The 15,517-nt window shown below is 44.8% G+C and overlaps 1 protein-coding gene across 1 annotated transcript in view; it reads left to right on the top strand.

Annotated features, from left to right (window-relative positions):
• The window catches only part of LOC126482223 (atrial natriuretic peptide receptor 1), a 1,286,869-nt gene that overhangs the window by 1,190,623 nt on the left and 80,729 nt on the right, over positions 1-15,517 (top strand). Inside the window, exon 21 of the mRNA XM_050106202.1 lies at positions 11,134-11,308. Within this exon, the coding sequence (XP_049962159.1) occupies positions 11,134-11,308 (175 nt within the window). The remainder of the gene's footprint in view (positions 1-11,133; positions 11,309-15,517) is intronic.

Below are 15,517 nucleotides of genomic sequence, written 5' to 3'. Positions count from 1 at the left end.
TCAAAAATATCACCATCTTCAAACTAAATTTCTCAAATTTTGTAAACTTAAACAAAAACTGATTACAGGTATAAATAATTCCACATCTGATCTTCAATTTGATTTATAACGTGTACTGTTCCTGTAAAATTTATAAAATGATGTGTGAGGCTCACTTTTCGTGGAATGGATGTCATAACAATAGTACACACACTGCATTACCAATAGTATAATAATTATTAAATAGTAGTACACATGAATTTGTTGAAGTTGGTGGTAAATAAAACTGTCATTTAACATTTCATTGCAGTCACTAACTGTAGAACAAGGAAAGTAATGAACCAGTTTTCTTCAAATGTTAAGACCTCTTGGCCCCATTCTTCATTTATTTTGGAGGGAAATGTGAGACAGTGTATGCAGTAGCCACCAGAAAGGTCGCAGGAGGCACACATCGGTACGGCGGTCAAGGACAGTAGTTGCCACAAGTAAAGTCCCATCCACCAGAGGACACGCGAGAATTTGGCCGCGCCCTCTGCCGGCGGAACAACAACTCAGTCAGCATGGGCCATGCCCCAGTGAGTTCACATCGGGCATGCCTTACGGACAGTTCCTGGTCTACACTAGGTGAAGTGCGACGGAAAAGTGAATCGTGTTACTACACAATTGGCGACGAGTAGGGTCGTTCCTTCGCATGTGGTGTCGTTGTTCCGGTTTCGCAGCTTATCCACAGCATGGAGGATTTAGAGCGGGTTTTAGTTGAGCAGCAGATGGAGCTCATGGCAACCATGAAACAGGTGCTTCCGGCGTTGCTCTCCACGCAGTCTGCTCCAGTGCGTTCCCTCCTCCCTTTCCCCCGTATGACAAGACTGCGGAGGATAGGGATGCATATGGAAATCGCCTTCAGCAGCATTTCCAGGCGTTTCATGTTGCCGATGTGGAGGTATATCATGGTCTTTTCTTGTCTCGGATATCTCCTTCACTGTATCAAGTTTTGCGGCAGCTAGCACCATTGCAGGAAACTTCGTCCTTGTCTTTTGACACATTGTGTTTGTTGCTGTCTTCATATTATCGCTGCCGCACGCATGTTGTGGTGGCTAGGGTCGAGTTCTATCAATGCAAGAAACAGCCCCATCAGTCTTACCGGGCATGGGCCGCTATCCTGCATGGTCTTAGCCCCTGCAAGTGTCATTTTGTCACAGAGCAGTCGCGAGAGTCGTATGCCCACATTATGGTGCTCAACGTCATTGTTCGTTTGGCCCCTGATATGGAGGACCGGCAACGGGCCCTGCGGTTGGAAGACCTTCCCTGGAGGAAGTCCTGTCCATTGCTCAATCATATGAAGTCTCTCACGCAGATCAACAGTTGGAAGCGTGGTGCGACGGGCGGCGGTTCAGGGCGGCACGGCCGCATCCACTGCATCTGGGGTGGACGACATGTGAGTGATACAATCTGGCAATTACGGCCGCTCCCACACATCGCGTAAACAAAGTTCCAGCCACCGGCCCCTGTTACCGTCCTGTGCATTGTGCTATATACATCATGATCGATCAGAGTGCCCCCAGGGTTGGGCCGTTTGTCGCAAAGGTAATAAAAAAAACACATTGCTTAAGTTTGCCGCTCAGCCTCAAAAGAATCGGAGGAAGAAGGTACAGAGGACATGGACGTTGACATTCAGGAAGTTTCATTTGGACAGGCTCCCGATGCATCGGCACACAAACTCTTTATCAAGGTGTTGGTTCGGTCACGCCGATTACAACTGCAAGTAGATACGGGCGCGGCAGTTTCCTTGTTGAATACACAAACTTACTCCGACCTTGGGTCACCCCCGTTGGCGCCAGTTTGCCGGCGTCTACGCAGTTATGGTAAACAGTTCATTCCCCTACTGGGTCAATTCACAACCGACGTTACTTACAAATCGGTCACTCGGCCTCTTACTTTTATTGTTGTCAGTGATGCGAGCTCCGCTAACCTTTTTGGGTTGGATGCCTTTCAAGCTTTCGGTTTTTCTATTGCAGACACCATACAGTTGGTCTCCGAATACGTTCCCTATAATCATTGGAATCTTTGATCACCTATTCCTTGCCTCGTTCTGATGAATTGTTCTCCGCCGTGACGGGAAGCCAATATTTTTCAAAAATCGATCTTTCGGAGGCTTATCATCAGATACCAGTTGATGAGGACTCCAAACGGCTGACGGTCGTCAACACCCCGTTTGGCCTTTACCAATACCAGCAGTTAGCCTTTTGAATATTCAGTGCCCCGGTGATACTTCAGCATTATCTTGAGCATGTCATCCTTCATTGTATTAATTACCTGGACGACATAATTGTCACAGGCCGCAGCATGAAGGAACACTTGCACAACCTTCGAACCCTCTTTCTCAAATTCAGCGTGGGCCTGCATTGCAACCTGCTTAAGTCGAACTTCTTCCAACCGTCCATTGAGTATTTGGACTACACCATCTCTCGGCAGGGCGTCCAGCCGCTAGGAAGTTTGGTCCAAGGTATCGTCGACCTTCTGCAGCCCGCTTCGCTGAAGGAGTTACAAGCTTTTTTAGGCAAGAGTGCCTATTACCACCGGTTCATTCCCAGGGCTTCCACCATAGCCCGCCCTCTGTATTGCCTTCTGTGCAAGGGTGTTCCTTTTGATTGGTTGCCTGCTTGCAAGTGAGCGTTCACCTCGTTGAAGGGCCTCCTCACGTCAGCGCCTTGTTTGGCTACTTTTGACCCCACTAAGACATTGGTCCTGGCTACAGATGCTTCGCAGTATGGTGTGGGGGCGGTCCTGGCCCATCGCAACGTGGATGGGTCCGAGCAGCCACTGGCATTTGCGTCTAAAACTCTTAGTCCCGCGCAGGCTCATTACTCCCAGGTGAAAAAAGAGGCTTTGGCCATTGTCTACACTGTTACCAAGTTTCACCCTTTCTTGTACGGGGCACGAAGTTTCAGTTAATCACTGACCATACGCCATTAATATCGTTATTTGGCCCCGCCTCTCAGATTCCGGATAGGGCAGCCCACAGACTGCAGCACTGGCCCTTGTTGTTCTCTAAGCACCATTATGACATTCATTTTCGCCCTACCGGAGAGCATGCCAATGCTAACGCTCTTTCTACATCTACATCTACATCTACATCCATACTCCGCAAGTCACCTGATGGTGTGTGGCGGAGGGTACCTTGAGTACCTCGATCGGTTCTCCCTTCTACTCCAGTCTCGTATTGTTCGTGGAAAGAAGGATTATCGGTATGCCTCTGTGTGGGCTCTAATCTCTCTGAGTTTATCCTCACGGTCTCTTTGCGAGATATATGTGGGAGGGAGCAATATTCTGCATGGCTCTTCGGTGAAGGTATGTTCTCGAAACTTCAACAAAAGCCCGTACCGAGATACTGAGCGTCTCTCCTGCAGAGTCTTCCACTGGAGTTTATCTATCATCTCCGTAATGCTTTCGCGATTACTAAATGATCCTGTAACAAAGCGCACTGCTCTCCGTTGGATCTTCTCTGTCTCTTCTATCAACCCTATCTGGTACGGATCCCACATTGCTGAGCAGTATTCAAGCAGTGGGCGAACAAGCGTACTGTAACCTACTTCCTTTGTTTTCGGATTGCATTTCCTTAGGATTCTTACAATGAATCTCAGTCTGGCATCTGCTTTACCAACGATCAACTTTATATGATTATTCCATTTTAAATCACTCCTAATGCGTACTCCCAGATAATTTATGGAATTAACTGCTTCCAGTTGCTGACCTGCTATATTGGAGCTAAATGATAAGGGATCTATCTTTCTATGTATTCGCAGTGCATTACACTTGTCTACATTGAGATTCAATTGCCATTCCCTGCACCATGTGCCAATTCGCTTCAGATCCTCCTGCATTTCAGTACATTTTTCCCATCTTCCGGTGGGCCCAGATCCTAAGTTCGATCGGGAGGAGCTTATGTGTTTTCATTTGGATGTGATGTCCCGCCAAGCGGTTGATGGCTTCCCGATCACTAGTTCTCGAGTCGCCAGGGAAACGGCAGCTGACCCGGTTCTGAGGCAAGTAGTTCGCCTCGTTCGGCAGGGGTGGTCGTCCCGACCTCCAGGTCAGGCCTCGGACCCTCTTCGTAATTATTTTGTTCTATGAGACCGCCTCTCAGTCTTGGAAGGAGTTCTCCTTCTGGCTACCGATGATACAGCTCCTTGCGTGGTTGTTCCTGCAAGTTTGCAAAGGGAGATCATCACGTTATTACACGAGGGGCATTGGGGTGTTTCCCGTACTAAAACCTTGGCTCGCAGACAGGGGTACAGGCCCCCAGTATTGACAGAGAAATTGAGCACTTGGTGGCCGCCTGTTCGCAGTGTGCGAGTCAACAGGTCAGTGTTCTCTTCATGGCCGCCTGCAGCCCATGCATGGGAACGTGTTCACATAGATTTTGCGGGCCCGTTTCTTAATGGCTTTTGGCTCATTGTCATTGATGCTTATTCCCGATTCCCATATGTGGTTCGCTGCTCCTCAACCACTTCAGAAGTTGCAATCCAGGCACTAGCAAAAATCTTTTCTGTGGAAGGTCTGCCAGTCACCCTGGTATTGGACAATGGACCTCAGTTTATTTCGCAGACCTTCCAGGATTTTTGTAGGCGCTTCGGTATTCGGCACATTTGCTCTCCCCCCTTTCATCCACAATCAAATGGAGAATCTGAGTGCATGGTGCGCACATTTAAGATGCAGATGAAAAAGTATGTGCACGAATTTCCTGTGGAGGAGGCGTTGACATTTTTCCTGACGGCATACCGGACGACACCATGGGCCAACCTAGGACCCTGCTGCACCTCCTCCGGCCTGGTCCTCGCCAGTCTTCGCAAAATGGGGTACCCGGCTTTCCACCGGGTATGTCGGTCTGGGCGCGTGGGTTTGGTTCGAATCCACATTGGATACTGGCGGTGGTCCTGTTCCGCAATGGCCGCCAGCTCTATACCTTGCAGGTGGGGCACCGGGAGGTACGTCATCACCAAAATCTGCTACGTCCACGTTTGGGCACTCATTCTCTGACCCCTTGGGCGCCGGCTTCCCCATTGCCAGCACCCATGTTGTTTTATCAGTGGACGCTATCGCCCCTCCCACCTGTGACTCCGCCACACTGCGATGGTTCTCAGCCTTGGCGGCCTCCAGTAGCTCCAGTACCGGCATCGCCATCGTTAGAGATGCCCTGGCGAGAGCCGTCCCCCCTCACAGGCCTGGTTTCTCAGGAGGCTGGCTCACCTGTGGTCGTCCCTTCCCCATCGTCCCCGCCACTGGGTCTTGCCCCTCCCGAGGTGGACCGGGATCCGGAGTTTGACGGCTTGTCATTCGTTCTGTCCCGGGCTCCGGTGGTGGGACGACGGGGGCCTCTTCGTGTGGGTCACTTCCAACCGTATTCAAAGGTTCCGACTCGAGGGTTGGCAGATCCCCCCCCGACTCCAGCCTTCCAATGGACATGGAGGTCATTACTACTGCACGACGCTCCACCTTCCGACGCAGTGGATCACAGTGGCTTCACCCCCCTGGAGGAGGAGGAGCGCAGTAGCCACCAGAAAGATCGCAGGAGGCACACTTCGGCATGCAAGTAAAGTCATGTCCACCAGAGGACACGTGAGAATTCGGCCACACCCTCTGCCAGCGGAACAACAACACAGGCAGCACAACTCAGGCAGCACAGGCCATGCCCCAGTGAGTTCAGATCGGGCATGCCTAGCGGACAGTTCCCAGTCTACACTAGGTGAAGTGTGACGGAAACGTGAAACGTGTTACTACAGTGTAGAAGGGTAGGTGTTCTTGGTCATGCATCCTTGCAAAGCAGGATGAAGAGGGTAGAGCTTAATTAGAGTAATTGCTCGTAAGAAGTGATGATGTCACCACACTACCTGCCTAACACACAGAGAATCCAAAATAACAATAAGAGGTTAATCAAACTGAGGGAATGGTGGGGCTTTCTTGAATTCTTGCAGTTTCATCTGAATTTAGTTTCAGATAGTTTCACACTAATGGATCCTTTCAGCTATCAGAACATTCTCTGGGAGTTATTGAAGTTTACTTGCTAGAATACTTTACTGCATTATGAAATACTCCATTTTTAAGTTTACTGTGACTCATGAAGTGACACTGGTTTGACTATGAGTCCATCTCTTGATGACTGATTGAATGATGTCTGAACTGCTCTGACAGTTGTGTAGCATGAATTCTGTGAAGTGTTGCAGCAGCTGCCAGGCAGTGCTGAATGCAGACATGCACCAACATCTTCACTGCTGCGGGGGGTACGTGATGCTAATAACTGAATGAACAATAAATGTGTCTTTCTATGATGAAAAGACACGCCTGATCATATTTGATGAATGGCAATGAGAAAAACATGTAAGAGAGGGCAACATAGACATACATTGGGTGCTAAGGTTTACCACATTTAGCTCTTCAACTGTCTTATAAAAATGCCTATAGTCAAAGATAACAGAGGGATTTTCATCTCTATAAACTCTCAGGGATCAAGTAGATAACTACCAGGAAGCAACAATAATTTACATGCTGCGGGGGAGAACATGAGAATTGGGGTGTAACCTGCTTCCAAGAATAACTAAAAATTTTTCACTTTTTCATTCTGTATCTAATGCAGTGCACATGTAATATACCATTTGTACAGGACAGTGTATAATTATTATCTAATTGAAATCTCAGTTAAGCTTATAGCTCAGTTGTTTGTATTTATGTTCATGAGTATAATGACGCAGTTGTTCTTACTGGAAGCCTGGGTAATTAAAAGTGACTCCTAATGAAACCTATGGCGGTCATATCACAGGAAAATCATTGTGAGCAAGTAAGTAGCAGAAGGAGTATTATTACCACTCTTTTGAAAACTGGCACTCCCAACTTTTTGAGGACATATTTTGAATTAGCTGAAAGTAACTAACTTATCAAATAACTGACATTAAATGTCTGGACCCTCCAAATTTTGATCATCTGTTTTGCTTTACTGACTGCAAAGTGTCAAACTCCGACTGTAAAATTTTAATGCTATATTTCTTTCTGAATCAGACAACATGTCTCATTAACTTATTTCAAGATGGAAACCATACTCATACATATGGAACTTGGGAAACCACTTACTAATAAGATTCCATATAATTTTGTGAATTAGTAACGTGAAACATTTTTCATAGTAAAATCTTAAGAGTTTCTGCCAAATAGCAGAATTTAACCTAACAGCATTATGTATTTTCAGAATTTGCATCATCATGTTCTTACGCCAGTCTAGCTAACTATACCCCTAAGTCTGCAGTCAGCATCTGAGCAGTATACTGCTATCGTCTCTGTCAGAACACTTTAGACTGGTACACAAATAACATCTATACATCAGTTTACTGTAAAGTTTGGGGTCAATGGAAGTATCCAGTTCCACCCATCTACTTTGACCTGTGACATAAGAGTGTTGTGGTGTGTGACGTCATTACGGCATGGAGTTTGACTTGGTTGTGTTTGTAGATGTCGTCTTGTTGTGTTTGATGGTGCCCTCTGGTGGTGGTGGTGGTGGTGGTGGTGTGTGTGTGTGTGCGCGCGCGCATGCATGCGCACTGAGTGTAATGTGCTGTATTATGGTTCATTTGAGCCTTGGTGTTGGATGTATGAAGTCATTGGCAGTGTTTGTAGTTCAGGACATAAGGTTTGGAAGCTTTTCCAGTGAGTTATCAAATACATATTTTTGTTTATGCATTTTTGTTATGTGTTATTGGTTTGCTGTTTGTGGTGCGATAAGACATTTAATTTGTTGTGTGGGTCTGTTGTTAGTTATGGACATGACCATGAAATACAGGGTGAGCACAAAGTCTTGCCCTGATTATAACAATTTATTACAGAAAAACCGTTTGACATAATTATTTACATTTGATGCCATTACATAGGTTAGTGTTACTACTTTTTAAGACCACTTACGTTAGTAAACCTCAACGTGTGCTCCCTTGGTAGCTCAGAGAATGTTGGGACAGTATTCCAGTTCCCACCAGGTGTTTCGTAACGTGTTCTGTCACAGTACCCACAGCAGCTTGTATCCTAGCCTTCAGTTTGTTGATGTCAGCAGCTGGTGTGACTAAGACTCTGTCCTTTATATACCCCCATAAAAAAAAGGTCAAGGGGTGTAATGTCTGGAGAGAGGAGTAATGTCTGGATCGGTGGATTGGAAGGAACAGTCCAACACCGTGGCCATCCCACATCTGAATATTACATACTTTGCCCTATTTCAGTTGCACATATCCTGTGGCTGACTGCTATGGGGACATTCCAGCTATGTCAATGAAATTACAAAAGTAATCAGGATAATGAACAAGTTGCAACTAAGGAACACTGCCGTCTCCTCTTTACCGTGCTCCAGATATTAATTGTAATTAATCTATACATATACATAAATTTCACCACCAGAGAGACAATACACCCTCACAATTCCAGAGACAAACTGAATCTTGATATACTGAGACACAGACTCACAAAGACTGCAAACACTCACAAAATAGCATGTTTAAAACTTTCTAATAATCTTCCAATACCTGGTCCGACATTGCCCTATAATATTTTCAAAGTTACGATTTGTGATTCGTTACTCAAATCCCCATTTTACAAGATAGCCAAATATTTGAAATAAACATAATTGGCATTAGTACTTAAGGATATTTCTAAAATATATGAAACTGAGTTGTAAAAACTTCACTGTAAAAATTATTCTTAATTGCATTTATAATATTCAAACCTATTCTGCTGTAAGGGATCAGTAGTGAAAAAATTGAAACTGAAGAAAGACAGGCAAGGTTTGGGAAACAGGGAGACTTAGAAAAGTCATCCAGAACCCCAGTCAGGGGAGAGAAACCAGACGGAACGAGAAGGAAAGCATTGTGCAAGAGATAAGAAAAGCAGAAAGCTAAGTGCATTGTATGTAGTTGAGGTGGTGGCGGCGGGTGGGTGGGATTCAGACAGGTCATAAATTAAGAGAGAGAGAAAACTAAAATTGAAGAAGGAATAATTACTGAGATTAAATACTGAGACCAAATCAATAAATGTAAATTAAGGCTAGGTGGGTGGTGAGAACTAAGAACATGCTGCAATGCCAGTTCCCACCCGAGGAGTTGTGAAAAGTTAGTGTCTGGGGGAAGAATCCAGATGGCACATGTGCTGAAACAGGTGCCGAGGTCAAGACTATCATGTTGTAGAGCCAATGTTCTGCAACAGGATATTGTGTGATGCCAGCCTACACCCTCTGTCTATGTCCATTCATACTGACTGGTAACTTGGTGGTAGTTGTACTAGTGTAAAATGAAAAAAGTGTTTACATAACAGCTGGTACACAACATGTGTTGTTTCACAGGTGGCTCCTCGTTTGTCAGTGGATGCCTTTGTTCACAGTAGGGCCAATAAAAATAGAGTACAAGATAATCATTATGAATATTATGTCACCTCTCTGATTTAACAACTAAAGTACCTCCCCATCTAGAAAATATGCATATGAACTTCAAAAATGGTTATACAGCTTTGACACCATGTTTAGCCCACTGTATGTTTACAAAACTTTAGATATAGTAATGTGAGTGGATTTACAGCATTTCATGTCTACTGTCATAGTTAATGTTTAATAAATGCATTTAGAAAACTACGTTCTTTGGGTTTGAATCATGCGTAACATGTGTCATCAATCAACAAGATAGATTTGGGAAACTGCCAAAGCAACCTCAAATTGGTCAGTACAACTAACTTTTAACAGCCTTGAACTGAACCAAGGTGGTTCTCTTCGTCAATAGTTTGGACTAATATTGTGCCAGATGGAATGTTGAATTTGTAATTTTATGACTGCAAATTGCAAGATGTTGCACCCCAAAGACTTTGAGAAGGTCCTCATTTGTGGAGTGGAAATCTTTTTGTCTTTGAAATTTCATAGTTTTCCCGTCTCTTCTAATGCAGAAAGTTGTATTGTCTCTTTTTAACAGATGGTCCACTGATGAAGTACAGCTGAAAACATCTACTTCCCGTTCAGGTTCTTATCCATATAAACATTAAGAATTTAGAATATGCTGTTTGATTGACTGATTTACTCTCATGCATGATTTATAATGATGTAACCAGGCCTTGTGCAGTACTGGACTGACTGTATTGTATTTTACCGAAATCCAGTGACATTTTAAAGTGTTGAAGTTACTTTGTTAGGCTCTGTTATAATACTTGCATCACTGGCAATGAGAACTATTTCTGCTTCTTCAATATATGATGGAAGAACAGCAGCAGATCCAATATTGATTTCTGTGGTACACCAGTAGTCGTATTCTAAAGATACCATTTCATTTCACTGAAACTTCCTGGCAGATTAAAACTGTGTGCTGCACCAAGACCTGAATCTCTGTTCTGTCTGTTCTGATTAAGCATTAGGAAGACTGGGTACTTTATTGGTAAAAATTGGCAAATCTGATGATATCTGAGAACATCGCTACACCACAGACTGAAAGCAAGCCACAATGAAGTGATTGGAGAGGCAAGCTGGCACCATTAAAAGCGAGGCCATGGTCACCAGTAAAAGCCAGGCCATGGTCATCTGATGGTAAGTTCATGGCTGCACTATTGTGGGAATGCAAAAACTTTCTGCTGGCCTGTTTCCTGCAGAGACATCAGACCTTTAACACACCCTACAACTTGATGTTACTCACAATATTTAAGCGGCCTACCCCTTATAAAGGCACTGCATATAGATCAGAGGAGTGTTACATCTCCACTACAATGCCAGGCCTCACATTGCAACACTAAGCGAACAAAAATTTACCAATATGCACTGGACTGTCCCTGACTGTCCAGTTTACAGCCCAGAATTTCATTGAATGATTACTCAAAGAATCTCTTGGTGCAGAGCACTTCATCAATTTGTAGATGCAACTGTTTGCTTAAATTTGTTTTGGCTACTTTCTTCCCCTTCCCATGAAAGTAGCTTTAAAAAGTTAATTGGGGATTAGCAAAAATGCATTAATAAGATGGGTAATTACGTGTAAAAACAATAAAGCAGTAAATTTGATTATTTTTTAAAATAAAAATGTTATTACTAAAGGCTCATTTATTTTTGACCTAAAGTCATACATTGTTTACAATTATGAAACTGAAGTGTTTGTTGGGTTTCAGGTGGAGACAATTGGTGATGCCTACATGGTTGTATCTGGTTTGCCTAAGAGGAATGGAGATGATCATGCAAAGGAAATTGGATTAATGGCTATTGCTATCCTAGATGCAGTGAAGTCTTTCACGATAAAGCATCGTCCAGACACACAGCTAAAAATTCGGATTGGTATACATTCAGGTGAAAATTGAACAACTGTCAGTGCAGTTGTACATGTGACATTCAAATTAGAAGATACTTAGGTACTCTGAAAAGCCCTGTATGCTGCATCATGAAGGGTATTTTATGCCACATAGTTATTCACTCTCTTTCCACATCCATTTATGGTAGCATGAGGAAAAATGATCATAAGCCTCTGTATAACTAGGTCGTTTACCCAGTCATCACGAACTTCACATAAAATATATGAATTGTTTCAGAGTCTAATAACATAATATTTATTCAGCCTAAAGATTTCTATGAGTGGAGTGCTACATTTCTATTACTATTAAAATTACACTGCTGGCTCTTAAAATTGCAATACCATAAAGGTGGCATGCAACAAACCTCAAACTGGAATGATATGTACTACATGCTTGAACATGTAAACGGTCAGTGTGTCAGCACAATCACAAAAACTATTTACAAATAAAACCATCTACAGTCTGTATATAAGTGTTGTGTACATAGTTCCGCGTAGTCAGCGCGTACACAACTTTCCCACTAGAGCGCGCCCCACTAAGCACAACAGCGCAGGTGCAGCGCTCATCCATCTCCGCACTACGAGATGGCACTATCTTAGAGACGGACCAAATTCTGCTTCAGCCGATCCGCGCATTAATATGTCACGCAGCCGCTAACGTAGAACTTTTTCTCCTCGCAGATCACCCTCGCGCAGTGATACATGAATGCGCAAGGTATTATAACGAGTGTACAGACCTCCGATTAGTCAGTCTGCATTAGTCTGCATTTGTCTGTACCAGTCAGTCTATAGTCAAGTTTGAGTCTGCGCTTAATAAGATTATCATATTCCTGTACACAGCCATGAAGAGAAATGTATAGACACTTTGTCAAGTATCAGAGATATGTGAGAATAAGATTAACATACCAAGACCAAAGGAACTTCAGATTGTCAATTGTAAACAGCATCCAGAGTCAAGTTACATAATATCTACGATTTTTATTATTTTAATAAATGTGTGTGAAAATTAATCAAGTTCTGTTTAAAGTTGGTCACCGTCAATCTGCTACTCTAAGCATGCAAGTGGCATTTCTATCGTCTGACCTAACGGCAGAAGATAAACACGCCACGATAAGACCACGAGACATATTGCTGACACTCACCTACTTCGTTAGAGCGACAAGTCAAATAATCTGATGGTGTGTGTACCGAAGGTCTTACAGTACGCACACCACAATAAGGAAATGTTACATAGTGGGTTTCTTGTTCACAAATGTATTTAAATTTTGGCTGTTTGTGAAAATGCCGTTGCTATTTGTGTTGGTCGAAATCTCATAGCTCAAGCTAACATACAGTCAATGGGTTCAGGAGGCCCATACTCAATTCCACACAGGATGTCAATGGCCCTAAGCAGCTAGTGGACAGACATATTCTTCACTATGCCACGGAAGATTGTACATTTCCATCATGTACCTTGTGTCACAAAATCGGATTGTTTGCACCAAAACACATACCCATACAGAGTCCCACAGATTGTCAGCATGGTTGGTTGGTTGGTTGGTTGCTTGGATTGGAGAAGGGACCAAATTACGCTGTCATCAGTCCCTCCGACCTTGTAATAACTAAAACTGATAAAACCTGACACTATAAGAGGGAACTACAATGGCCATAAAATTACAAATGATTGGCAGAGAAGGAAGGAAGAAGGCAGAAGAAGAGAGAAGGGAAAGAAAGCGACAAATGACATGAGCATGAAGGAAGAAGCACAGGTAGACAAGATAGACACTAAAGATAAAACAGACCCCATAAAGAAAGGAGTGGGAAGGCACAGTGAGGGGTTGAACCACCAAGTCCAGTCAAAGCCAGACCAATCAGGATGAAGGGAGGAGAAAGATAGCCTGCCATACCCTCCACCCACCAATAAGGTTGAAGGTCCCACCCTTAAATAAAGCGATAAAAACCCCCATCACGAAGAAACCATAAAATGAGATCAGCCACTGGTAGTGTGTCAGGAAAGCTAAGAGTCCATCTCAGGGCAGTTAAGTTGGGACAGTCCAGTAAGAGGTGAACCACAGTCAACATCGATCCACAATGACAGAGAGGAGGGTCCTTACAATGGATGAGATAACTGTGAGTCAGCCAAGTATGGTCGATGCAGAGCCAACCTTATGAGAGGCCTGTAAGGAGGACCACCACATAGTTGTAGAATCCTTTATCGCCCTGAGCTTGTTTGGCGAAGGAAGAAAGTGTCATTCTGCACTCCAAAGTCCCAGTACCTTATGACATAATGCTGAGCAAACGTCTATTTCTGGAATGCCAATAGCAAGGGATGGCCGGTTAGTAGACAATTGAGCCTGTCAATCGGCAACTTCATTGCCAGGGATCCCAACATGGCTTGGGGTCCAAATAAAAACCACTGAGCATCCACGTTGATCAAGGAGAGAAAGGGAGTCCTGGGTAGCTATGACCAATTGGTGGTGAGGGAAGCACTGGCCGATAGCTTGTAATCTGCTCAAGGAGTCACTACAGATAGTGGAAGACAGTCCTGAGCAAAAGCAGACATGGTCCAGTGCGCACAGGATGGCTACCAATTCTGCGGTAAAAACACAACAGCCATAGGTGTGAGCATAACCAGTGTGACCAGCAACCATGGAGCTATCAGTATAAATCACTTCTGAACCCTGGAATGAACTGTGGAGACAGTAGAATTAGTGGTGAAGGGCCTCCGGAGGGACAGAATCCTTTGAATTGATGGAGAGATCAAGACAGAGCTGTGGCCGAGAGACGCACCATGGAGGGGTAAGAGGAGAAAAGAGGTAGTAAATGGTAAAGGGAAGTGATGGAGGTCAGAAAAGAGCGATTGAATGTAGGCAGCCATGGTAAGCCCACATCGTGGCTGTCACCGCATGAGGTTGATCTCCGTGTCTGGATAAAGGAGACCATAATTAGGGTGCCTTGGGGTGCAGTGAATGAGGAGCACAAAAGATATAGCTGTTGGCGCAAAACTTGCAGCAGTGGAATCCCCGCCTCTGCAAGAAGGCTAATCACTGGGCTAGTCCGGAAGGCACCAGTCGCAAGTCGTACCCCACAATGGTGGATGGGGTCTGTCGAAGGTGATGCAGAACCATAGACAGGACTCCCATAGTCAAACGAGACTGGACCAGCACTTTGTACAATTGCAGTAGAATAGAGCGGTCTGCACCCCAGGTGGTATTGTGCAGACATCTAAGAACATTGAGATGTGACCAGCACATCCTCTTCAGCTGGCGAACATGAGGCAGCCATGTCAACCAGGCATCAAAGACCAGACCCAAGAAGCAATGGGTGTCCACCACTTAGAGGGCTTTGCCATCGAGAAACAGGTCGGGATGGGGCAGAAATGCATGGCACATGACTTGGCCACCAAAAAGTGAAAACCATGGGAGAGGGCCCAAGATTGCACCCAGTGGATTGCTTCCTGTAGACAGCGTTCTGCAGCGCCCATAATGGAGGAGGCGATGTAGACACAAAAACCATCAGCATACAAAGAGGGCGACACCGTTGGCCCAGTCGCCACGACCAGTCCATTAATGGCTATGAGAAAGAGAGGGACGCTCAGCACAGAATTCTGTGGAACCCCATTTTCTTGCTGAAGGGAAGTGCTGTGGGAGGAACCAACTTGGACACGGAGAGAGTGACAAGAAAGGAAGTTACAGATAGAAACAGGCAGAATGCCATGAAGGCCCCATTCGTGAAGGGTGGTGAGGATGTGGTGGTGCCAGGTGGTGTCGTAGGCTTTATGCAGGTCATAGAAGACTGCAATGAGGTGCTGCTGATGGGCAAAAGCCGACCAGATAGCAGACTGCAGGTGGACCAAGTTATCCACCATAGGGCGGCCACAGTGAAAACCACCTTGAGTCAATGACAAAGCGTCGCGGGATTCAAGGATCCAAAACAGCTGCCAACTCACCAGGTGTTCAAGGAGCTCACAGAGGGTGTTGGTAAGGCTGATTGGACGGTAGCTATCCACCTGGAGAGGGGGCTTCTCAGGCTTCAACACCGAAATAACAATGCTTTCAACACCAAAATAACAATGCTTTCCTGCCACTGAGTAGGAAATACCCCCTCACTCCACAGATGGTTGAAAAGGGTCGGTAAACAATCCTAACGAATTCCCACTTGCTAAATGGGGCATTCTGAAAGCTCTTTCAAGAGGAGGAACATGAGTGGATACTGAGGTGATGCAGAGG

This window comes from Schistocerca serialis, chromosome 5 (genome assembly GCF_023864345.2).
Source record: "Schistocerca serialis cubense isolate TAMUIC-IGC-003099 chromosome 5, iqSchSeri2.2, whole genome shotgun sequence".
NCBI lineage: Eukaryota > Metazoa > Arthropoda > Insecta > Orthoptera > Acrididae > Schistocerca > Schistocerca serialis.
Note: the sequence above shows the minus strand (reverse complement) of the source record. Positions and strands in the feature narration are given on the sequence as shown.